Raw genomic sequence first — 26,204 nt, 5'->3', positions numbered from 1 at the left:
TAGTATTCTGAGAGCATTTGTTTGATTTGATCAGTCTGTATATGGTGTACAGTAATTATCTTTTGATGTGTTTTATTGTTACTAAAGCCAGACAGCAATAAGAGGAGCAGCTATGAGTTTAACAGCAGCAAAGAGTGGATTTGTCGTCTTTCTTCTCTCCATGACAGGTAACTTACATCATGTCACATGTTTTCTGTATCTTTACATATTAAGGTATAGTGATTTTATTGTGGCCGCATGAAGTCCTCAGATTTTTCTTTCAGACATGAAACATATCTTTGTATCTTTTTACCTAACACTTATAAAAATGGTTGTCCCGTTTAAGCCAGTGGGGGTTTTAGGGTATATACAACCCTATTTACATGAAAGTGATTATTCTAGAAGTACAGGCTGCCGTTGACTTCGACTCGAGGCATTTTTCAATACAGTATGCCAAATTTGGACTTGTGCATTTGGTAATTCAAACTGGGCAAATTCAACTCAGGAATTTAAACTCTGAGAGCACACTAAGAGACCTTTGTGGAACAATGAAACTGCTTTGTGAAGCTTTTAACCTATTAATAGTAAATGGTTATAAGAGGACTGCTGCTGTCATTATGGATTAATCTTCAATCAATTCATCGTACAACTAGTAATTTTAGTTGTTCTTTATTATAAATAATAATAAAATGTATATCTATAATCTATTAAGGATATGGTGGAGCCTGATCATTAAGGCTTTCTAGGGAAGAAGAGGGAAATTAAATACTATTCTTGATTTTACAGGGAGCACAGAGAAGAATGTAAAGAAGCTAATACGGAAGAACCACGACCTCTTTTCCTTGTTCGTGATTGTACAAGTGCATCAAAACTTTAGACCAGCTTGAGAGTCTTTAGAGACTTGTTAGGACAGGGTGATAATAATGGGTCGCAACATTCGAACATAGGTGCAACTAGTGTATTTACAGATTCTGCATGAAAGTGCAAAATCTGTAGGCGTGGGACAGGATGTTGGAATAAGAAGTGTTCTGGCTTCTGTTTGTAGTCCTCAGTATTACCCTACAGTGTTTCAGCAGGCTTTGGCTCTGTTCATGAAAATACTCAAAAGGTCAAAAGGGGTGGAACGGAATCCATAATGCAAACCAGGAACCCATCAGCAGTCATCTAACAACGATTAAGCTTTAGTTACTGTATATAAACAGATACCTGCATGCAAGTGCCACTAATCAACCCCTCTGCTCAACGCCAAATACATTCTAGCTCCTCAAGCTGCTAGTTGGACTGTAAACAATGGCAGCGCATGTAAAGGAAGTCTTGACCAAAAGACTTGAAGCCCCAAAAGGTTAGCCGTCACTCCCAGAGGTTATCGTTGTCAGATGATAGCTGATGGGTTCCGAGACTGACAAGTAACAAATGTTTGGACTAGGTTTTTAGCATCCTTTGAAGACAGGATGGGCTCGCCTGAGTTCTTTAAGGTTTACATTAGCCTCCACAAACAATCAAATTGTGATCATAGTTTCTGATGTGCTCTGTGTTACAGTGGTACAGGCTCAGACTGGCTGGGGAGTGACTTACTCTTCAGATCAGATCTGTGCTGTAAAAGGATCAACAGTGGACATACCCTGCACCTACACATATCCATCCGGATGGAATGAGCAGGAAACTGTAGTTGAGAAAACTTTCTGGTTTACTAAAATGAATGGAAATGAACCTGTTGATCTAAGAACGGACTCAGAGTATTCAGGCCGTGTGCAGTATCACAGTAATAAGAACGTCTGCACTCTGACAGTCACAGACGTGAGAGAGAGCGACTCAGCAGACTACAAGTTCAGACTGATAGCAAACCAGCCAGGTGGGAGTTTTACCGGATCACCTGGAGTTACTTTATCTGTCACAGGTAACGTCTTTATTTAAGTATTTCTTAGGTTCTCATGTTATGAAGATAAATCTTCATTATCATAGAAACTGTACTATGAATGTACGTATTGTGAAGAAAACCTGTTCATCCAAAGCTCTGCTATAGGCAGAAGATTGAACCTACATTCTCAGTTCAAACACAGGATGTGTCTCAGGATGTGACTGGCCTCCCTGATCTGGTTTTGCTCACGTATCCTGGCAACTGTGTGAAGCTCCTGTCAGCCTTCACATGCACCCAGTTGTAATAACAGAAGCCATCTTCTTCCTGTTTATTGACCACTTGTTATCACGTGGCCAAAACTTCACATCTTTGATCACACCTAAACCAGCTCTGCTTCCTGAATATAGACAGCTACATGCAACAGAATCTCTGAATTCTTAGAAGTATCTTTGAAATGAGATCGTCTTTACCATACATCACCTTTCCACACTTAATCACCCCCTTGACATTTCCTTTGGTTTTAATGTTACAACGGCAAATAAAAGGATTTCATGTAATGCACATTATGTGGGATATTACATGGTACATACACATTACATCAAAATTAGAGTATGAAAAGCTCTGAGTGGTTTGCTGTGAAATCTCTGAGATCAGGTCCAACCAATTGCCCGCATGTTGACTTTTGCATCCAGCAAATGTCTCCTCTTTGGTCTGCTCTTGATTGTTCATCAAACTGTAAAAAGTCCAGATTAAATCTATTTGACTTTTACAATGTAACAGTGTTTAATTGAAAACGTTCAAGAGGGGTGAATACTTATGCAAGGCACTGTATCGTTCCCAAGATGTAAAAGTGAATATCCATGTACTTACACTTGTGTCTGATTAGAGCTTATATTTGGGTTCCTTCTTTACAGATCCAGATCTACATGTGAAGATGATTCAGTCAACAGCCTACCGAGGTTTAACCTGGGCAGAGCTGAAGTGTCACAGCAGTTGTCGTCTACCTGATCGTCCTTCCTACGTCTGGTACAGGAATGGACGGACAATTCTGAAAGAAACATCTTCATTTTCAGGCAGCTTTTATCCTGCAGACAGCTTTACCTGTGCCCTTAAAGGTCATGAGGGTTTTCCTTCTCCTGCAGTGTGTGAGTTCATCTCAAAGTCAACCATACCAGAGTGCCATCTGGTGGCACATTGAACCTATTGCACTGCTCAGTGAATGCAAGTATAGTAAATATGGATTGCCTGACTTCCTTTTTGCTATGACTCCCTCTAACATCTATCTATTTATCTAACACCATCTTTTTTTGCATTGGGCTCCATAGGATAAATACAACCTGCTCTGTGCTGCAGACAAATGTAGCTGTTTCAGTTTTATTAAAAAAGGTTTTATCTTCCAGGTGTCGGCAGTGAAACCTGCCACAGAGTGACGTACGCTGCCAGGAGTATCTGTGCCTTCAAAGGCTCATCAGTGGACATTTCCTGTACTTTCAACAGTTATGCAGCGATCACATCAAAATTCTGGTTCAGTCCTGATCGTAGTCACTTGTGGAGGTTTCCCTCAAGTCCTGAAGACCCGAGTAAAGACCCCCAGTATGCAGGCCGTGTTCAGGTCCTTGAAACAGAGAGAGGACGCTCCACTCTGAGAATCAGTGACCTGAAAGAGAGCAACGCAGCCCAGTATCACTTCAAATTCAACACACGAAGCTTTGAATGGAGGAGCAGTTTACCTGGTACATCTCTGACTGTCACAGGTACTCATTAACACCAACGGATATTTACACAGTTTAATAAAACCATGTTGTTTTATAACTTTCTAATAAGGCTCCCTTAAAGGGGTTAACATGCTGCAACCAGTGACTTTATTAATGTGAAACAACCTTTTCTTTTTAGTTAGCTCAGTACTTAATCAGAGAGACTACTTTATTGACTTTATTTTTTGTTTGCCATATTAATCCACTAATGTCTTCAAGTATTTCACTGATCTATTGCATGTGTGCTTTTTTACTGTGAACCAACGACAGTTTGTTCTTCCTGACATACCCAGCTCTGCAGGTACAGGTACTGTACATGGGCTGCAGATTTAAACTAAACCAGCGTCCAACCACACGGCTTTTTAGGTGTTTTTAAAGAAACCATTATGAATGTTTTGCAGATTTTTAGTTACTGACCATTAATACAAACTTTTGGGGTTGAAAGGCTCTGTAAATGTTTTGTCTCATTCCCTTTCTCAGCCTTTCCTAAACTTGTAACAACACTGCAGTTATTATAAATACCCCTCCACGCACACGTAATAATTTGTTAAGTAACAAGTAGTAAATTACGACTAAATGATCTCTTGCCGGGTTCACCTTCAGTACCTTCAAGGCCTGAAGAAATCAGATTATCCCGCTCTTTTAGGGGTGTTGATCATTTCATTTACAGATGCCTTGAAGTATTTCACTTCCGACTCTAAATAATATCATGGCTGTGTTTTTAACTAATGACATTTGGCTGTTTTCCTCACGTGTCCAGCTCTCCAGGTGCAGGTGACTGGGGTAACAGTCCACCAGGATTATACCGAGGCAGAGCTGAGGTGTCACAGCAGCTGCTCTCCTGCTGCTCATATTTCATATGTCTGGTTCAGGAATGGACAGAAAATACAGAATGAGGAGAAATCCTCGTATAAAACCCTGTTTGATCCAGGAGACATTATCTATTGTGCTTTGAAAGGATTTGACAGTTACAGTTCTCCCTCTGTGTGTGAGGTTACAACTCATTAAAATTGACATAAAGATTCTATGTGACATATGGGCAGCCCGTAAAGCACTAAATACTATACATATCATATTTGCTTCTTAACCTTTTAAACCTATTCATGTTTTTATTGTTACTGCAGATGCTCTGAAGGCTCCTTCTGTTGTAGCAAGTCCTTCTAGTGAAATAATGGAGGGCGGATCAGTGACTTTGACCTGCAGCAGTGAGGCTAACACAGCAGCTAAATACACCTGGTACAAGAAGAACCAGACACTGCTCAATAAAGAAGCACAGCTTGTCTTCAGATCCATGCAGCCTGCTGACTCTGGAGAGTATTACTGCACCGCTGAGAACGAGCTGGGACAGAGAGCATCTGAGAGCATCTTTATTGATGTCAAATGTGAGTGAAACATGTCACATTAAAACAACATAAAGATGATTACACACTAAGAAAGGAATTCACCTGCAATGCTTCACAAAGACAAAACTCTAAATGATTTCATCCTTCAAATGCAACATGTAGCATTCAATTAATGTTTATGTTGTTTTTTATGTATATTTTGTTCTATTCATTATCTATCCATCGCCAGACTCACCAAAGCTTCCCTCTGTGTCAGTGAGTCCCTCTGCTGAGATAGTGGAGGGCAGTTCAGTGACTCTGACCTGTGGCAGTGATGCTAACCCAGCAGCTAATTACACCTGGTACAAGGAGCATGATGACTCACCAAAAGCTTCAGGACAGATCTTCACCATCACTGAGTTCACAGCTGAACACAGTGGGAATTATTACTGTGAAGCCAAGAACACAAGAGGACGTCATAACTCCACCTTACACCTGATCACTGTGGCTCGTAAGTTATCCACACTCACCTGCACACACACCTGTTCACTGCACCAGACCAGATTGATGTTAATAAGTAGCATCTTATAACTGATGTGAAGAAAAGGTCCTGTCTTCATTCCCAGACAGTTGGAGTGAGGTTGATCACATATCTGTCTTTATTTGAAGGGAATTCCACATTAATCATGAACATCATCAGGCTGACTCTGGTGCTCTTGCTGGTGATTCCTCTGCTTCTCCTGATTGTGTGGACGAGGTAAAACCATTAAAATCCACCAGTTCACTCACCTCTCTTTCATTTAGCTCCTTTAACTTCCTTTAGTTTTATAGTTGTGAATTTCTGTGATGAGTTTTGTCATTTTTGTGTTTTGACTCAATCCAGGAAGAAGACTCTGAGCTTTGCAGAGACGATAGAGGTGAGAGAGAGAGAGTGTCTTTAAAACATGAATAAATAGATTCTTAATTAAATCGTATCATCTGTCTTCAGTTAGACTCTGGTGCTGAGTATGAGGACGTCTCAGACTTGAAGGCCGTCACTGCAGCACAGACAGAAGACACAGAGGAGCAGGAAGACACGGTGTGAAGTCCAGTCAGGTCAGAGCCTCCTGCAACGAATAAAAACGTGCAACTACAGTTTTATTGTCACAGTTACGACTATAACTTTAGTTTCATGTGATTTTCTTCAGATGCAGATGAACCAGAGGCATGACTCACTGTGGAGAGTGAGGATGTGGAGGATTTGGGGACCTTCTACTGCAAAAAGTCAGCTGCAAAGGGGGTTAACATCATCATGGAGCTGAAGGTTTAGCAGAATGTGGTGTTTGCAGCTTAAACTGAATCATGTGGAGTTGTCAAACATTATTATTAAGATCAGCTGATGGTTAGGTGGTGTGTGACACAGTGACATATTAATGGTTGCTTTATATGCAAGCTATCCTTTAAAAGTTACTTCTCATGGCAGAAAGGACCTCTACAGTGGCCTCTGTTTTTGCTCGGCTACATTTGTGCTCTTGATATTTCGTTTTTGCAAATATTGTTTGTACTTTTATGAATAACTTTGGATTGTGATGATATCTGACTACAATTAAGAATGTACAAATAAGCAGCACAACATTTTGTTACCTCTTTTCCTGCTGACACTGCTATGGACATAGTTTTCCAAAACGTGGAGATGATCCACTATACCACCTTTACCAGTAATTTCACATACACCAACGGAACAAAAGAACCATGATGGGAACGGAGAAAGCCTTTTCTGGGTGTAAACTCTTGCAAAAACTCTTCATGAAAAGAACTGTGATAGGAGAACGGGGGCCTGCAGAGGGTTTCCCCTGTGGATTAGAGCATTCTAAATATTCACAAAAATCCCACATGAGAAGAACCAGAATGGGAGAAGGGGGCGAGTCGAACACGGTCCCTGTTTTACTGTTCATGTTCCCATATACCACCTTTACCAGTAATTATCAATCACACCAAGAGACAAAAAGAACTGTGCAGGGGTCTGCAAGTGGTTTCCCAAGCAGGACAAAGCCCTCTCTGCTTGTAAACTATCACAAAAACCCCGCCTGAACAGACGAGGATGGCTAGCTGACCATTGTCCCCATATACCAGTTTTTATATGGACATAGAGAGGAAAAAGAACCGTGAAGGGAACTTGGGCCTCCAGAGGGTCTCCCCCACAGGAGAGAACCTTCTCTGAGGCTAACGTTAGCAAAAAACCCTCACGAAAAGAACCAGGACGGGAGAACAGGGGCCTGAGGAGGGTTTCCCCCATGGGACAGAGCCTCCTCTGCGGCTAAAATCACCAAACAACCCTGCCTAAATAGAACAAGGATGGGAAATGAGGGCTAGCTGACCACGGTTTTGTTAAGTGTTCATGTCCCAATCTACTACCGATACCAGTAATTGCACTGATACCAAGTGAAAAGAAGAAATCTGACAAGAGAGAAGAGACAACAACGGGAGAATGGTGCTAGCTGACCATGGTCCCCGTTAAGCAGGTCGTGTCCACGTATACCACCATTACCAGTAATTTCCACGAGGAAAACAAAGAACCTCGAAGGGAGAGCTGGGGTCTGCAGAGGGTCTGCCCTGCAGGAGAGAGCCTTCTCTGGAGGTAAACTCTCACAATAACCCTGCCTGAAATGGACGGGAGAGACTCTGCTATGGACGTAGTTTTCCAACTTAAAAATTAAAGTAAACATTATGGAAGAAGCGGAGAGGATAAAACTATCCTATTATCACTCAGACAAGCAAGACAATCTTTACATCCACCTCTGCATGGTAGGAAACTTTGAGATCATGTGGTGGGATTTAATTCCGGCTGCGTTCTCAGTGCTGCGCTGAGAGTTGTTGTAGGGATAAAATTTCACTGTCATTGTATCTCACGTGACTACATGTGAAAATAAATGTATTGATTTGATGGTTTTTAAAGTAACATTTTATTTGAATTAATAAATAATAAATACTTGAAAATATTCTGATCAGCGTCCTGGTTTGCTAAGAGTTTAGATTTTCACACATTTATATCCAAGAGAAGCTCAGTAGTACCACAGTTTGCTAGATGGTCAAAGTATTCCTGTGTCTGATTCACATAAACAGCCAGCGTCCACAACAGGTGACGGATCTGTTTTTAAACTCTGTGGTCGGAAACATTAGAGAGCTAAATGATTTGGATTCAGCTTTAAAGGAAGTTTCACATCAATTTTAAGTATTATTTTCTTTAACAGCTATCAAGACAATACAACTCAAATCTGTTCTTTAGCTTCTGCTTGTTTCTCACATTTTGTGTCTGTAAGGATGAAATGTGCCACAGTGTTTATTATGATGTGGGATGTTGCTGAGAGGAAGGTACACAGACCACAGAAGGTCATGTTTGAACTCTAAACCTCCTCTTGGTCCATTTAAAATACCTGGGTCCTTCATCCTAACAGAGTAGGTTAATGTTCACCAAATGTGAAGCCCTTTCAGAATAAAAGCCCACAATTTATAGCCTGTGCAAGCCAGTAATTATGAGCCTTTGCTCAACTACATCAACATGTTCTGAAAGGTTGTTGCTTTTGCACTGAGTCAAATATGTTGGTCAACAATGTAAACTGACTGTAAACCACTGACACTTCATGAACGTAATCTGGATCTCGTCTGTTTAATGAATGAAGTATCTGTGGTAAACAAGTTCAAATGCAAATGTTGTCAATCATAACAAATAAAGTTCAAACGGTTAAACAAATTGGACTCAACAATCAGAGCTGGAAGGTAAAATGTTGTCAGGGTCCTGATTCAGTATGTGATGTTTCACTGTCCTCTAGTGGAGAAGTTTCAGTGGCACATTCAGGCTTCATCAGCCTGACTGCTCCCTCTACGTCCTGCTTTAAAGGAGCAGTTCACCAAGATAACATATTCACTCTCTTACCTGCAATGGTATCCATCTCTTCAGACGTCTGAGGTGTTGTTTTATTTTGTTGCACACTCTGAGGTTTGGTTGTTTTTTTCTGTTGGGTTCAAACTAACAGGCACGAGAGTCTCTCCACGTCTGTGTTCAGCTTCTCTCTACAAACAGCAGCGACCTGACCACAGAGTGAACAGAGAAGAAACTAACCAAGACAAAAGTTACACTTCATTGTTACCTCCTCTCTTATATTTAATAATCTGTCTGATTTTCACCCTGTTCAGTCAAACAGAAGTATACTAACAGCAATGTACTAGTAGTATACTTATAGGGGTCTTAATCGGCCAACTTTTAAGTACATAAAGTATACTATTTTAAGTGTAATTTTATTTTGTACTGCAACTATCATGTGGATTATACTATAAGTGAACATATATACACTAGTTATATACTTCTTGTCAACTTTTTAGTTCATTAAAGTATATTTCGAAGTATACAACAAGTAAACTTATAAGTACACTGTCCTTTTACCAGTTATATAGGATAGGGCATTACATCTCCTGACAAGTGGAGGACATAAGGAGTTCCTCTCCAACATGTGGGACATAACGCAATACCTGTGAAAATGCAGCTGGAGTCATGAAATGTAACAGCCCCCTCACTCATGGTTGCAACTATAAACCAGCTCAAAAATGACAATTACCAACTAAAGCCATATTCAGAACATATGTTCTGAACAGACACATTTCAAACCCTTACAAAAAAAGGGCATTTTGCATTTCGGAACATAAGATAGCAAACTTAAACGACTCAGTTAGCACTAGGTGGCAGGCATGAAGGGAAATGAGGACGGATGAGGAGTAAGTATACTTTGAAGTAAACCGCAAGTAAACTTATAATTACACTGTTAGTTTACCAGTTAGCTATGTACTACTAGTCCACTTTTTAGTTTATGAAAGTACACTTTAAGAATTCTACATTGTTACGACCTCACCAAAGGCTCTCAAATCAAAGAGGCCAAACATAATAAAGAGTCAGAGTTTGCCAAAATCAACAAGAATTTATTTATCAAAATCAGAATAACCCACAAAACAACCCATTTCAAAAATGAAACCTAAACAAATACTGATGGGCCGGCCAAACCAAACAAAAGCAGGAAGACACTCAGACCAGCCCACAAAGGGCCGTAGGATCTGGTGTCTTTCCTCCTTCCCTAAACTTAACCAAAAACTAAACCGTAGTAAAGAAACAAAACCGAAAACTAGACTACCGGTCCCATCAGAAAATAATTAAAGAAAGCACAAAGCACACTCAAATTAACAAAGGAGTAGCTTCAGCTGCTCCTGCTGCTGCTGCTGTGAAGCCATCAGACAAAGAGGAAGAGAGAGTCGTTTTTCTGCCCCTCCCTTTTATGGGCTCTCCTCCATCAGGTGGATCACCCACACCTGAAAGCATTAACAGGGTGAGAACAGACCTTGACACAAATAACCAGTAGGGGGAGCGCATGTAACACCCCCACCCTAAGTTACTGAACATGTACTAAAAGAATAAGAAGTACATTGCATGATTTCCTATTACGATACAATGTTCAGGAAAAAAAAAAAAAGAATCTACAGGCGCGACAACACGTCGGCCAAAACATTGTCACTGCCACGGACATGTCGAATCTCCACATCTCCGCGCATTTAACATACATATATATACTGTATATTCTGGTAATGGCTGTAAAATATCAGCCAGAGTGAATCAAGTCTGTTACAAGCTTTGAAGTGCACACTTTTGTTTATGAATGACTCAAGTCATCAGTTAAACACATTGTACCATCTTTCAAGTGTACAGCACTGTTGTCTCTCTGCTTAGTCTGACATATTTGACTGTGATACAGAACTCAACCACAAAACATCTGTAAGACCAGAAGCAGGTACTTAGATTTCAACATAACTTGGCAATGGCAAGCCTATATAAAATTGTGATATTTTCTTGCAATGGGGAATCTTATTATAGTATACTTTCATAAACTAAAAAGTGGACTAGAAGTATATATATCTATACATCCCCTTATAGTGTAGTTACTAGTACATTGATGTTCGTACACTTACAACATAACGTATACTTGAGAAAGTATACAACATACAACATAACGTATACTTGGGAAAGTAACTATGAAACGACGAACTGACACTGAGACAAGGGAGCACAAAGACTAAATATACTTAGGAGGTGAGGCTGATCAGACACAGGTGAGACAATCAAGGGGCAGGTGAAAACAATAAGGGCAGGGTACGTAATCAAACAAGCGGGAAACACGAAGGCAGGAAGTGGATCAACACAAGAGGCAAGGTGACAAAGTAAAACAGGAAATGATGTAAACCCATGAAACACAAATAAAATACTTGACTAAACAAGACTAAATTGTAACAAAAACAAAGAAAACTAAATACAAATCTAAACAATAAGAACTCATGACACCAAGAGGGAAAGTGACAAAGTAAAACAGGAAATAGTATCTGAGCCCAAAATACTAATCAAAATCATAGCTAAACTAGAATAACTCATGACACAATAGTTAAAATAAACTCTGTTCTCAGCATGTGACCTTTTTTTATCACATACTGCTGCAGTGCAGAAGAAATTAAACTCGTCTGTTTTCCTCTTCTCTTTTTGCTCTTTTCTTGTGATTTATGCAGCAAACAGGTTTGAAACCAACAAGCTGTGTCACTAGTTTTTTTAAGTCTCTCTTAACTTAGCATTAAAACAACCTAACTTCTTTGTGATGTAGGTGTTAGATAGCATTTGGCACCTGATGTATTTTAATCATGTAAAGAGGAAGGAAACAAGCCTCACAATTCTGTCTTCTGTTGACTGACTGCAGAAGAAAGACATCTTTGACGACGACGTCCTTCATCTTTGTAAGTAATAAATAATAATCAATATGTGTCATTCTGTTTAATTTCTGTATACTTATTATTTTATCTGCTTTTTTGGTCCCTAAAGTCACACAGAAAGAAGACGGGAGCAATGAGGAGTTTAACTGCAGCAGCGAGTGGATTGGTCATCTTCCTTCTCTCTCTGACAGGTACCTTATATCTACAGTTAAATTCATTGCATTAAAAGAGGGGATTCTGGGAAAATGTGGGCTGATAAATGTGGGTTAAAGTGTGGAAAATGTTGATCACAGGAAAGCATTTCAGAAATGCTGCAAACATTGGTTTTGTGTTGTTTAACTCTGTAGACATTTTTTCTTGTATCTTTAAAATGTAGAAATGTTTGTGGATAACATCGTTTGCTCTGTTTTTTTGGATAAAGAAGCTCTGTGTGAAAAAAGTTTGCATGCTGTAAACTAAAATATTATTGTACATGTTTATAACTGCTTTCTGATGCCGACCCTGGTTTTTATTTCTATGAATATAAACTTTGAATATTGTACATTTTTTTGAAAGGTGTCACTGTGAAGTCTCAAGACACTGTTTGAACTTCATCTTTTAGCATCTTACATCTGAACCACACAGTACAGTTTCTCACGCCTCAGTGTTCTGCTTTTCTCTGTAGTTTTCACTCTTAATTCAGCAGCAACCTGGCCACAGAGTAAACTTTCCAAAGAATATAATAATACACTTTATTTATATAGCACTTTTCATGACAAGGTTACAAAGTGCTTGATAGAAGATAAAAGGGACAGCAGATGAAAACAACACAGAAAAAAAGACAAAAGATAAAACAAGAATAAATCACATTAAAAGACAATTGAAGACAGGAGATAAACTAAACATTCATGAAAGCTTTCCTATCAAAAAGGTCTTGAGAGAGGATTTTAAGGAAGCTAAAGTTGTGGCCTGTCTTATTGTGATTAGCAGAGAGTTCCACAGTCTGAGGGCTCTGTCTGCAAAAGCCCTGTCACCTTTTGTTACAAGGCGACATTTAGGAACAACCAACAGAGCTGCATCCACTGATCTTAAGGAACACCCAGGCACACAAGGGGTTAAAATATCTGTAATATAATTTGGGACCAGGACATTTTTTGAAACGTGTTTGAGATGATAAAAACAGAATTTTACAAAATTCTTCAGGGTGTCAAAACTGAGATCTGCATCAAATATTACGCCCAGAAGAAAACCACAGACTCTGTAATAATTCAAGTCATACATGTTGATTGTTTCCTGATGTGCTCTGTGTTACAGTGGTACAGGGTCAGAATGGCTGGAGAGTGACGTACTCTCCTACTAAGATCTGTGCCGCAAAAGGATCAACAGCCGACATCAGCTGCACCTACACATACCCATCAAGAGTAAATAACAAGGATAACAAAGTTGAGAAGAAATTCTGGTTCACTAGAATAGAAGGTGGTGAATTTATAGATGTTGAAACAGAATCAAAGTATTCAGGTCGTGTGCAGAATCACTGTGAGGGGAACAGATGCACTCTGACAGTCACAGACCTGAGAGAGAGCGACTCAGCTGTGTACATGTTCAGGATCATGACAAACCAAGACACATATTCTGGTAGTCCTGGAGTCACCCTGTCTGTCACAGGTAAAGTTTTCACCAAAATATTCAATTATATATTTTATAATTTCCTTTTTTCAAAAATACTGTAAATGATTGTGCACACGTGCAAATGAATGAAATGTAATTTCTACACAGGTTCAGCTCCCCAGCTGCAGGTGAGCAGATCAGATAGGTATTTGCTCTTTAAGTGTCTCAGTTGTCCTGGTGCTTCTTCCTACGTCTGGATCAAGAACGGACAGAAAATTGAACGTGAATATTCACTGTATTATTATCCAGGCCAGGTTGGTGATACAGACAGATTTTCCTGTGCTGTACGAGGAAATGAGAAGTTCCCCTCTCCTTCAGTGTGTGAGTACATTCACAGTCTTCCACTGACATTAAACTCCTGTACGTTAAAGCTGCTGTGAGGAGTTTTTAGCTGGTTATGACCTACCTACAAAAGCAGTTGACTTTTTATATATAGTTATTTTAAGTCATGTGACGGCTGCCACCAGGTCGGTCTCAGACGAGGTGATTTACAGCCTTTGTTTACATTTTGTACAGCAAAGTTTTATAGTGAGTGATACGATTGACTGTTAAAAGACAGCAGGAGGAGATTTTTCATCAGAACACACTACAAACACATGTACAGGACAAGATCAGCAGAGAGATAAGATGTACCGATGTGTCCACAGGGGTCGCCAAGATCGACACGCAATGAAAGTTGCTCCCAGTTGCTTTAACTGCACGAACCTCAGTGATATTTGCTGATTTAATGGGCAGAATTGAGTGAAAAAAGTCTTTGCCCCGTGAGATTGTAGAGATATTGTATAATAATCTCTTCTCCTCTGTCTGCACTACAAAATTAAGCCATATCAGAAGCTTACACTTGAAATTTAGCGACACAAGTCAGCATCATTATGTCTTTAAAATTGATTTATCAGTTAACAGTCTCCACAAACACTAAACCAGGATCACTTCCTTGTTCTCAGGCCTTCAGCACTGCCGAACAGTTCTTTATATCTGTGATGTTGATGAGCTTAAGGTTTGATTTCCACCAGTTTTGTGTCTGAACTAATGTCAATTTAAAAAAGTTTCATTAAAAAATGTGTCATTACATATTGTTTTTTTCTCCTCCAGATGCTCCAAAGCTTCCCTCTGTGTCAGTGAGTCCCTCTGCTAAGATAGTGGAGGGTACATCAGTGACTCTGACCTGTAGCAGTGACGCTAACCCAGCAGCTCGATACACCTGGTACAAAATTCATGGACCTCGAAACAGTCATAATGTCAGTTCAGGACCAGAGCTTGTCTTCAGGTCCATCCAGGCCTCTGACTCTGGAGAGTATTACTGTACAGCTGAGAACGAGCTGGGGAGGAAGACATCTACAAAGATCTCTGTTAGTGTTGAATGTAAGTAAACCACAGCTCTATCTATCTATCTACCTATCTATCTATCTATCTATCTATCCATCCACATCTGCACAGATGTTCAGGGTCAACCATCGATCAAGATTCAGATGCTTCCACACACACAACAACTTGTAGCACCAGAAGATTGTAACATATTTTTTTTTATCTTTTCCAGATGCTCCAAAGCTTGCTGCTCTGGATGTGAGTCCCACTGGTGAAATCAGAGAGAACAGCTCAGTGAATCTGACCTGTAGCAGTGATGCTAACCCAGCTGCTAAATACACCTGGTACAAGGAGAACCAAACACTGCCTAAAGAACGAGGCCAAACTTATCATTTCACCTCCATCAGCTCTGAGGACAGAGGGACCTACTACTGCAAGTCTGAGAATGTACACGGGTGGAAAAGGTCTTTGTCTCTCTTAATAGATGTCCAGTGTAAGTACAGAACAAGAGCGAATATGATGCACAGCTTTATAACATACATCATGGGGTCACAGTGTTACATACATTACCGTACGCCAAAATGTAACATGACAAAGCTATGCTAACATTTGATACAATGTTATCTGATATGAATGACATTTGTCTCTCTGAATCTCATCCAGACTCACCAAAGCTTCCCTCTGTGTCAGTGAGTCTCTCTGCTGAGATAGTGGAGGGCAGTTCAGTGACTCTGACCTGTAGCAGTGATGCTAACCCAGCTGCTAATTACACCTGGTACAAGGAGCATGATGACTCACCAAAAGCTTCAGGACAGATCTTCACCATCACTGAGTTCACAGCTGAACACAGTGGGAATTATTACTGTGAAGCCAAGAACACAAGAGGACGTCATAACTCCACCTTACACCTGATTGTGGCGGCAGGTAAGATTTTGAATTCAGCTACACACACACCTGTTCACTGCACCAGACCAGATTGATGTTAATAAGTAGCATCTGATAACTGATGTAAAGAAAAGGTCCTGTCTTCATTCCCAGACAGTTGGCGTGAGGTTGATCACATATCTGTCTTTATTTGAAGGGAATTCCACATTAATCATGAACATCATCAGGCTGACTCTGGTGCTCTTGCTGGTGATTCCTCTGCTTCTCCTGATTGTGTGGACGAGGTAAAACCATTAAAATCCACCAGTTCACTCACCTCTCTTTCATTTAGCTCCTTTAACTTCCTTTAGTTTTATAGTTGTGAATTTCTGTGATGAGTTTTGTCATTTTTGTGTTTTGACTCAATTCAGGAAGAAGACTCTGAGCTTTGCAGAGACGATAGAGGTGAGAGAGAGAGAGAGTGTCTTTGAAACATGAATAAATAGATTCCTAATTAAATCTTATCATCTGTCTTCAGTTAGACTTGAAGGCCGTCACTGCAGCACAGACAGAAGACGCAGAGGAGCAGGAAGACACGGTGTGAAGTCCAGTCAGGTCAGAGCCTCCTGCAACGAATAAAAAGGTGCGACTACAGTTTTATTGTCACAGTTACGACTATAACTTTAGTTTTTTGTGATTTTCTTCAGATGCAGATGAACCAGAGGCATGACTCACTGTGGAGAGTGAGGATGTGAAGGATGTAGGGGGAGTGGAAACATTTACCTTCTACTGCAAAAGTTTTCATATTCAGTTTTCAGCATGTACGAGTCAGCAGCACAGAGCGTTAACATCAGCATGGAGCAGAAGGGTTAGAAGAATGTGGCCATGGCAGCTTAAACTGAATCATGTGGAGGTGTCAAACATTAATATTTAGATCAGCTGATGGTTAGGTGGTGTGTGACATAGTGACTCATTAATCACTGCTTTACATGCAAGCTTGTCTGTCCTTTAGAAGGTAATTATCTTGTTCCTTTAAGGACCTCTACAGCAGCCTCTCTTTTCACTCTGCTACATTTGTGCTCTTAATGTTTAAGTTTTGCAAATACTGTATTATTTGTGCTTCTACAAATAATTTTGCACTGTGATGATATTTGACTACGAGGAACAAAAGAACCAGGACAGGAGAACGGTCCCTGTTTAGCAGGTCATGTCCCCATATACCACCATTACCAGTAATTTCAAAGACACAAAGAAAGAAAAAGAACCTCGAAAGGAGAGCTGGGGCCTACATGGGCTTTCCCCTGAAGAAGAGAGCCTTCTCTGGAAGTAAAGTCTCACAAAAGAACCAGGATGGTAGAACGGTGCTCGCCAATCATGATCCACGTTTAGCAGCTGATGTCCCCTTATACCACCATTACCAGTAATTTCCACGAGGAAAAAAAAGAACCTCGAAGGGAGAGCTGGGGTCTGCAGAGGGTTTCCCCTGCAGAGGGTCTGCCCTGCAGGAGAGAGCCTTCTCTGGAGGTAAACTCTCACAATAACCCTGCCTGAAAAGGACGGGAGAGACTCTGCTATGGACGTAGTTTTCCAACTTAAAAATTAAAGTGAACATTATGGAAGAAGTGGAGAGGATAAAACTAACCTATTATCACACAGACAAGCAAGACAATCTTTACATCCACCTCTGCATGGTAGGAAACATTGAGATCATGTGGTGGGATTTAATTCCGGCTGCGTTCTCAGTGACCCCGATGCTGCGCTGAGAGTTGTTGTAGGGATAAAATTTCACTGTCATTGTATCTCACGTGACTACATGTGAAAATAAATGTATTGATTTGATGGTTTTTAAAGTAACATTTGATTTGAATTAATAAATAATAAATACTCTAAAATATTCTGATCAGCGTCCTGGTTTGCTAAGAGTTTAGATTGTCACACATTTATATCCAAGAGAAGCTCAGTAGTACCACAGTTTGCTAGATGGTCAAAGTATTCCTGTGTCTGATTCACATAAACAGCCAGCGTCCACAACAGGTGACGGATCTGTTTTTAAACTCTGTGGTCGGAAACATTAGAGAGCTAAATGATTTGGATTCAGCTTTAAAGGAAATTTCACATCAATTATAAGTATTATTTTCTTTAACAGCTATCAAGACAATACAACTCAGATCTGTTCTTTAGCTTCTGCTTGTTTCTCACATTTTGTGTCTGTCAGGATGAAATGTGCCACAGTGTTTATTATGATGTGGGATGTTGCTGAGATGAAGGTACACAGACCACAGAAGGTCATGTTTGAACTCTAAACCTCCTCTTGGTCCATTTAAAATACCTGGGTCCATCATCCTAACAGAGTAGGTTAATGTTCACCAAATGTGAAGCCCTTTCAGAATAAAAGCCCACAATTTATAGCCTGTGCAAGCCAGTAATTATGAGCCTTTGCTCAACTACAGCAACATGTTCTGAAAGGTTGTTGCTTTTGCACTGAGTCAAATATGTTGGTCAACAATGTAAACTGACTGTAAACCACTGACACTTCATGAACGTAATCTGGATCTCGTCTGTTTAATGAATGAAGTATCTGTGGTCAACAAGTTCAAATGCAAATGTTGTCAATCATAACAAATAAAGTTCAAACGGTTAAACAAATTGGACTCAACAATCAGAGCTGGAAGGTAAAATGTTGTCAGGGTCCTGATTCAGTATGTGATGTTTCACTGTCCTCTAGTGGAGAAGTTTCAGTGGCACATTCAGGCTTCATCAGCCTGACTGCTCCCTCTACGTCCTGCTTTAAAGGAGCAGTTCACCAAGATAACATATTCACTCTCTTACCTGCAATGGTATCCATCTCTTCAGACGTCTGAGGTGTTGTTTTATTTTGTTGAACACTCTGAGGTTTGGTTGTTTTTTTCTGTTGGGTTCAAACTAACAGGCATGAGAGTCTCTCCACGTCTGTGTTCAGCTTCTCTCTACAAACAGCAGCGACCTGACCACAGAGTGAACAGAGAAGAAACTGACCAAGACAAAAGTTACACTTCATTGTTACCTCCTCTCTTATATTTAATAATCTGTCTGATTTTCATCCTGTTCAGTCAAACTGCCTCGTGGTTCACAGGTCCAATCAGTCCTGTTCCTTCTCCTCACCTGCAGGCTGTGAGACCTCCTGCCTCAGTGCACACAGAGATGAACTGTAGAGGCCATGTGTAAATATTGATCATCAATATAAATGATTGTTGTTTAATATGTGCTTTGTGATACAGCGTCAGAGCGACTGTGAGTGAGTCATGTGTATTTTACATATTTGTCAATAGTTCAAATAAACTCTGTTCTCAGCATGTGACCTTTTTTTATCACATACTGCTGCAGTGCAGAAGAAATTAAACTCGTCTGTTTTCCTCTTCTCTTTTTGCTCTTTTCTTGTGATTTATGCAGCAAACAGGTTTAAAACCAACAAGCTGTGTCACTAGTTTTTTTTAAGTCTCTCTTAACTTAGCTTAAAACAATCTAACTTCTTGGTGATGTGGGTGTTAGCTAGCATTTGACACCTCATGTATTTTAGTCGTGTAAAGAGGAAGGAAACAAGCCTCACAATTCTGTCTTCTGCTGACTGACTGCAGAAGAAAGACATCTTTGACGACGACGTCCTTCATCTTTGTAAGTAAAAATAATAATCAATATTTGTCATTCTGTTTAATTTCTGTAAACTTATTATTTTATCTGCTTTTTTGGTCCCTAAAGTCACACAGAAAGATGAGAGGAGCAATGAGGAGTTTAAGTGCAGCAGCGAGTGGATTGGTCATCTTCCTTCTCTCTCTGACAGGTACCTTATATCTACAGTTAAATTCATTGCATTAAAAGAGAGGATTCTGGGAAAATGTGGGCCGATAAATGTGGGTTAAAGTGTGGAAAATGTTGATCACAGGAAAGCGAGAAACGCTACAAACATTGGTTTTGTGTTGTTTAACTCTGTAGACAGAAATGTGTCCAACATCAACATCTTCTGCTCCTGTTTTTTGGATAAAGAAGCTCTGTGTGAAAAACTTGTACATGCTGTAAACTGAAAATATTATTCTACACATTTATAACTGTTCCCTGCTTACTCGTTAAAAACCTGACACCCTTTGTATCTCTTTTCTGAAGCCGACCCTGGTTGCAGAGGCTTCAGCTCATGTGGTGCACGATCAGTTTTTATTTTTATAAATAGAAACTTTGATCATTGTAAAGTTTTTTGAAAGGTGAACTTGTTTCACTGTGAAGTCTCAAGACACTGTTTGAACTTCATGTTTTAGCATCTTACATCTGAACCACACAGTACAGTTTCTCACGCCTCAGTGTTCTGCATTTCTCTTTAGTTTTCACACTTAACTCAGCAGCAACCTGACCACAGAGTAAACTTTCCAAAGAAAAGCACAGACTCTGTGATAATTCAAGTCATGCATGTTGATTGTGTTTCCTGATGTGCTCTGTGTTACAGTGGTACAGGGTCAGAATGGCTGGAGAGTGACGTACTCTCCTACTAAGATCTGTGCCGCAAAAGGATCAACAGTGGACATCAGCTGCACCTACACATACCCATCAAGAGTAAATAAGAAGGATAACAAAGTTGAGAAGAAATTCTGGTTCACCAGAACAGAAGGTCGTGAATATATAGATGTTGAAACAGAATCAAAGTATTCAGGTCGTGTGCAGAATCACTGTGAGGGGAACAGATGCACTCTGACAGTCACAGACCTGAGAGAGAGCGACTCAGCTGTGTACATGTTCAGGATCATGACAAACCAAGACACATATTCTGGTAGTCCTGGAGTCACCCTGTCTGTCACAGGTAAAGTTTTCACTAAAATATTCAACTATATATTTTATAATTTCCTTTTTTCAAAATTACTGTAAATGATTGTGCACATGTGCAAATGAATAAACATCATTTCTACACAGGTTCAGCTCCCCAGCTGCAGGTGAGCAGACCAGGTGGGCATTTGCTCTTTGAGTGTCTCAGTTGTCCTGGTGCTTCTTCCTACGTCTGGATCAAGAATGGACAGAAAATTGAACATAAATATTCATGGTTTTATTATCCAGGCCGGGTTGGTGATACAGACAGATTTTCCTGTGCTGGACAAGAATATGAGAAGTTCCCCTCTCCTTCAGTGTGTGAGTACATTCACAGTCTTCCACTGACATTAAACTCCTGTACGTTAAAGCTGCTGTGAGGAGTTTTTAGCTGGTTATGACCTACCTACAAAAGCAGTTGTCTTTTTATATATAGTTATTTTAAGTCCTGTCACGGCTGCCACCAGGTCGGTCTCAGACGAGGTGATTTACAGCCTTTGTTTACATTTTGTACAGCAAAGTTTTATAGTGAGTGATACGATTGACTGTTAAAAGACAGCAGGAGGAGATTTTTCATCAGAACACACTACAAACACATGTACAGGACAAGATCAGCAGAGAGATAAGATGTACCGATGTGTCCACAGGGGTCGCCAAGATCGACACACAATGAAAGTTGCTCCCAGTTGCTTTAACTGCATGAACCTCAGTGATATTTGCTGATTTAATGGGCAGAATTGAGTGAAAAAAGTCTTTGCCCCGTGAGATTGTAGAGATATTGTATAATAATCTCTTCTCCTCTGTCTGCACTACAAAATTAAGCCACATCAGAAGCTTACACTTGAAATTTAGCGACACAAGTCAGCATCATTATGTCTTTAAAATTGATTTATCAGTTAACAGTCTCTACAAACACTAAACCAGGATCACTTCCTTGTTCTCAGGCCTTCAGCACTGCCGAACAGTTCTTTATATCTGTGATGTTGATGAGCTTTAGGTTTGATTTCTACCCGTGTCTGACCTTTTGTCCAATTAAAATATTGTCAGATGTGAGACTCATCTAGAATTAAATGTGTCATTACATATTGTGTTTTCTCCTCCAGATGCTCCAAAGCTTCCCTCTGTGTCAGTGAGTCCCTCTGCTAAGATAGTGGAGGGCACATCAGTGACTCTGACTTGTAGCAGTGAAGCTAACCCAGCAGCTCGATACACCTGGTACAAAAGCTATGGACCTCGAAACAGTCATTATGTCAGTTCAGGACCAGAGCTTGTCTTCAGGTCCATCCAGGCCTCTGACTCTGGAGAGTATTACTGTAAAGCTGAGAACGAGCTGGGGAGGAAGACATCTACAAAGATCTCTGTTAGTGTTGAATGTAAGTAAACCACAGCTCTGTCTGTCTGTCTGTCCGTCTCTTTAAGTTGTATTGATCATTTGCTTATCTTGCACTGTTTTAGAGCAGCACTTTTTCACAGCTTTGGGTCCACATCTGCACAGATGTTCAGGGTCAACCACCTATCAAGATTCAGATGCTTCCACACACACAACAACTTCTAGCACTAAAAAAATGTAACACATTTTGTTTCATTGGTTCCAGATCCTCCGAAGGTTCCAACTGTGTCTGTGAGTCCCACTGGTGAAATCAGAGAGAACAGCTCAGTGAATCTGACCTGTAGCAGTGACGCTAACCCAGCTGCTAAATACACCTGGTACAAGGAGAACCAAACACTGCCTAAAGAACGAGGCCAAACTTATCATTTCACCTCCATCAGCTCTGAGGACAGAGGGACCTACTACTGCAAGTCTGAGAATGTACACGGGTGGAAACGGTCTTTGTCTCTCTTAATAGATGTCCAGTGTAAGTACAGAACAAGAGCAAATATGATGCACAGCTTTATAATATACATCAGGGGGTCACAGTGTTACATACATGACCTTAGGCCAAAATGTAACATCTCAAAGCTATGCTAACATTTGATACAATGTAATCTGATATTAATGACTTTTTTCTCTCTGAATCTCCTCCAGACTCACCAAAGCTTCCCTCTGTGTCAGTGAGTCCCTCTGCTGAGATAGTGGAGGGCAGTTCAGTGAATCTGACTTGTAGCAGTGATGCTAACCCAGCTGCTAAATACACCTGGTACAAGGAGCATGATGACTCACCAAAAGCTTCAGGACAGATCTTCACCATCACTGAGTTCACAGCTGAACACTTTGGGAATTATTACTGTGAAGCCAAGAACACAAGAGGACGTCATAACTCCACCTTACACCTGATTGTGGCGGCAGGTAAGAGTTTGAGTTCAGCTACACACATCCTGCACCAGAATACAAAAGCATCATGTGATCTTATGCTTCATCCATCTGATTAAAACCCTTCCTGTTTGACTTCTTAAAGTCAGATAAAAACATCTTCAAAAGGTTTTTCTTGAAGTGAAAAAGAAAGAAACATTTGTATCAGCTTTTATGTTTTCAGTATGACAGAAAACCTCAGCATGGTATATAGTTTATGGAGTCTTCTTGTTGCAACAGTAACATACTCCAGATTGGGAACAGAAACAAGGGGTGTGTCCTCATGTTATCTGACTGATCTGGACCTCAGATCAAGGAAAACATTCCAGATTGTATCTTAGCCGTGAATGGAGGTTATGTATTTGTGACAAAGTACTTCTTTGTTCTTAAATTGCTAGCCCCTATTCCCTGCTCTACTGGGCTGTAGTTGGCAAGTACAATTGGGCTTTAAGGTACAATTACTGTAAACCATGCTTTAGGGCTTTCTGCAGGAGATTGAGCTTATGTTTCATGAGGATGGTCCAAGTTGACCAATTGCTCTGACTTACACCTTGCTCTTTCACAAACATAACCACTAGTGTTGCTACCAAACAGAACTTGACAGTTTCAAACTCTTAATGATGTTGTCTGTTGGGTCAAGAGAACATAACTACTTGGTTAGATTAAGGAGACAATTATGATTAGGGTTGAAATATTTATTCAGTCCTGTGTTTTTACGACTGGCTTTCCTAGACAAAACAGCTATACCAGCCAATCACAGCATAGCAGGGCAGGACTATGTAGCACTCCATTGTAGGCATCATGTAATGTGGACTGTAACATTTTTTTCATGTTTTATCATACAACGCTCTGATCACCTTTTCTCAGGAGGAGGGAAATTACCTGTTGTTGCTGGAACAATCACTGTTGTCCTCGTGGTTATTGTTTCATTGCTTGTCTTCCTGTGGATCAGGTGAGCAGCTCTGTTTAACTCAATCATCAAAAGTAAAGTTTTCAGATCTTAAACACTGTATAATATCATTTTTAATACATTCTCCTAACCAGAAAGAGGAGGGCCTCCAATGAATCGTCTGAGGCTGAAGAGAGACCAGGCATCAGGGAGCAGGTGAGAATAATTATGTATTTTATTCTAATCCAAAAGAAACCCCCTTCTGGTTCCTGTTCATTCATACTGCTCCCTCACTGACTATTAATGTTTCCAAAGGAGTTGATGTGCCAGACAGGATAGGGAAGCGCCTTTGCCAAATAGGTTCTTGTATATTTTACTCACATAACTAATCATAATTGATCAGCTGACCTCATCTACGTGCTTTTGAATAACTGCATTAAATTTCCTTTCTCCCCAGACAGCAAGAGACATGGGCATTCATTTCTGACATAAAAGAACACTTAATACTTAGTCCAAATACTCAAGAGTTAGCTTCACAATGAGCCTAGTTTATTGGTCAGAAATGTATTTATCTCAGGATAAACCACTTGAGATGTATTATCTTGTTTTCACTGTGCTGCAGTGTATAAAAACTTAAGATGTGAATTTTTACTTGTTACAATGAAGGGGCACTTGCTCTGTTCTGCACCATCAATCTATCAGACAAATTATTTTTTCTTTTTTTCTCGTTTGCAATATATCCTGATCTCAGTTTGAGCTAATGGAGGGTATTTATCTTTTTCAAAGGTTTATCTTGAGTGTTGGTTAATGACCATTACATTTGCAATCATCTTCACATGCCACAGAGATATGTTAAAGCCCTCACAGCTACTTAACGTTGCTGTACTGTAAAAGGAAGCTAAGTTCACAGGGAAACTCAGGTTCTGAATGAATTCCTTTTTAATGAGATAGGCTGATGCATATCCATAAAAATCCTGATTGACAATTGTTAGGGGAACAGCTTTGGCACAGAGCAGCTGCTGAGACAAGGTCTCACAATGACTGTCTCACAAGCCATGGCTGCTCCATGAAACAATTCATGTGCTGTTACACACCATGATTAAATATACACTGGGCAGATTTGATACATTTCTAAAAGGTATACAGCTCAGAAAGTTAAACTGCACATACAATCACTAAACAAAGTTGTCTGTGTATCTGTCTTAATAAGAAGAGACTATAGTATGTAGGTCTCATACGGGGCACCATAATATATGTAAATAATTAAACACATCCTTGAGGTCAGCTTTTTACACATATTCTGATTCTTTCTTGAGGCTGACAGCTCCCTGTGTTTCTGTGGCTGTATGTCAGTGACTAATACCTCATGTGTTGGCTGTACAAAACAGCTTTAGAAAAAGGAAGGACCTTAAAAACATTGTGGTTACATGGAGAAAAAATATATGTTTAACACTGAGGCAATCATGTTTCTGTAGGTTCTGTCAAACAGAGCACTTCTTACTGAAACTTCTAATAATTTCTGCTTCTTATGGGATTTGAATCTAAATATATTTAAAAGTCAGGCTCCACAGATTATTACAGGCAAATAATCAGGATTTAAATATAAACGGTAAATCATAATACGTACTATATCAAATATTCATATGGTTTTGCAGTAGTTCTTATCAAGTTCCTAATCAACAATATTTCCAGACATTGATTTATGTGATCTTTACATAGCTTACATAGTCATACAGCAGCATGTTGGTGACACAGGTATATTAATTACATCTACACCACAGCTGCTGTTGTTTTGGGCTTTTCTGTACTGGATGGGACCCATTTGGAGATTGTAATATTTCAATGAAAGACCTTCCCATGTAAAATAGGAGCTCAAAATTATTTTGTCGACCTGATCAGGGACAGCCAGAGGAGCAGGAAGACCTGCAGTATGCCAGCATCCACTTCTCCAACAAGCAGACAGATCCAGATCTGTACTACAACATCAGACCTGCTCGGCCACACAGACACATGGAGCAACAGGAAGACACTGAGTACACTGCTGTCAAATTTAACAGGGCCAGTACCACCATGAGGTGAGCAGCTCATAAGAAAAGGACATCCTCAGAGTAAAATACATTTTCTTGAGAATCATGCATTTATTTTGGCCTTCCGAGCGCTGTTGTTATCATTATCACTGATGGGATATTATTTTCTAGTTAATCTATATAACCACTTGATTTTTCCCTTCAGAAGCAGAGGTCAGGAAACTGGAGAGGATCCAGCTGCACTGTACAGCACAGTCAACAAAACCCGATGACCACAACAAATATTGCATTCATACTCTGATATTTCTATTTCTATATTCTTTTTCAAATTTGTATTTTACTTATAATTTTTATAATATATTTCTAAGGATCAGCCGATCCAAGAAGGTACCAGAAGGTACAATTATATATAAAACATAACTTTAACATTCAGCAGTTTTCAGCTTAGTTCGTTCTCTGCCTGTTTCATAACTGAAGAATAATGAAGGTATTTACTGAGTGTTGCTGGGTTGCATCAACAAGATGAATTTTACCCAAGATTTGTTTGAAATCAGTAAATCTAAGTTTTTATCTGTAAAAAAAAAATGAAATAGAGTTTAATTAATTCGTAGACGCTTACTCACCAGAATTAAAAGATGAACAGAATTAACATGAAGTGGTTTTCTATCAAG

General features: G+C 39.8%; 1 protein-coding gene across 1 annotated transcript; it reads left to right on the top strand.

The window, feature by feature from the left end:
• Positions 1-1,674: 1,674 nt before the first annotated feature.
• On the top strand, positions 1,675-25,805 carry LOC138595054 (B-cell receptor CD22-like). The gene is made up of 14 exons (XM_069666373.1): positions 1,675-1,831; positions 2,752-2,982; positions 14,427-14,696; positions 14,872-15,103; positions 15,935-15,968; positions 16,042-16,101; positions 18,593-18,653; positions 19,975-20,325; positions 21,431-21,700; positions 22,354-22,614; positions 23,485-23,569; positions 23,662-23,722; positions 25,406-25,581; positions 25,739-25,805. Exons 1-14 carry the CDS (start codon positions 1,675-1,677, stop codon positions 25,803-25,805), a joined length of 2,316 nt encoding a protein of 771 aa, XP_069522474.1.
• Positions 25,806-26,204: the final 399 nt, after the last annotated feature.

Source organism: Semicossyphus pulcher, unplaced genomic scaffold (assembly GCF_022749685.1).
Source record: "Semicossyphus pulcher isolate SPU_LCO1_2020_fin unplaced genomic scaffold, fSemPul1.0.p SCAF_17, whole genome shotgun sequence".
NCBI lineage: Eukaryota > Metazoa > Chordata > Actinopteri > Labriformes > Labridae > Semicossyphus > Semicossyphus pulcher.
This window is presented reverse-complemented; position numbering and strand designations above follow the sequence as displayed.

Bases quoted from the DNA above. Each gene is read 5' to 3' on its own strand.
- LOC138595054 (XM_069666373.1), top strand. From the start codon at position 1,675: ATGAATGGAAATGAACCTGTTGATCTAAGAACGGACTCAGAGTATTCA. The intron at 2,983-14,426 runs GTGAGTTCATCT...TTTCTCCTCCAG, and splicing joins TTTTCCTTCTCCTGCAGTGT to ATGCTCCAAAGCTTCCCTCT. The intron at 18,654-19,974 runs GTGAGACCTCCT...TCTGTGTTACAG, and splicing joins CTTCTCCTCACCTGCAGGCT to TGGTACAGGGTCAGAATGGC.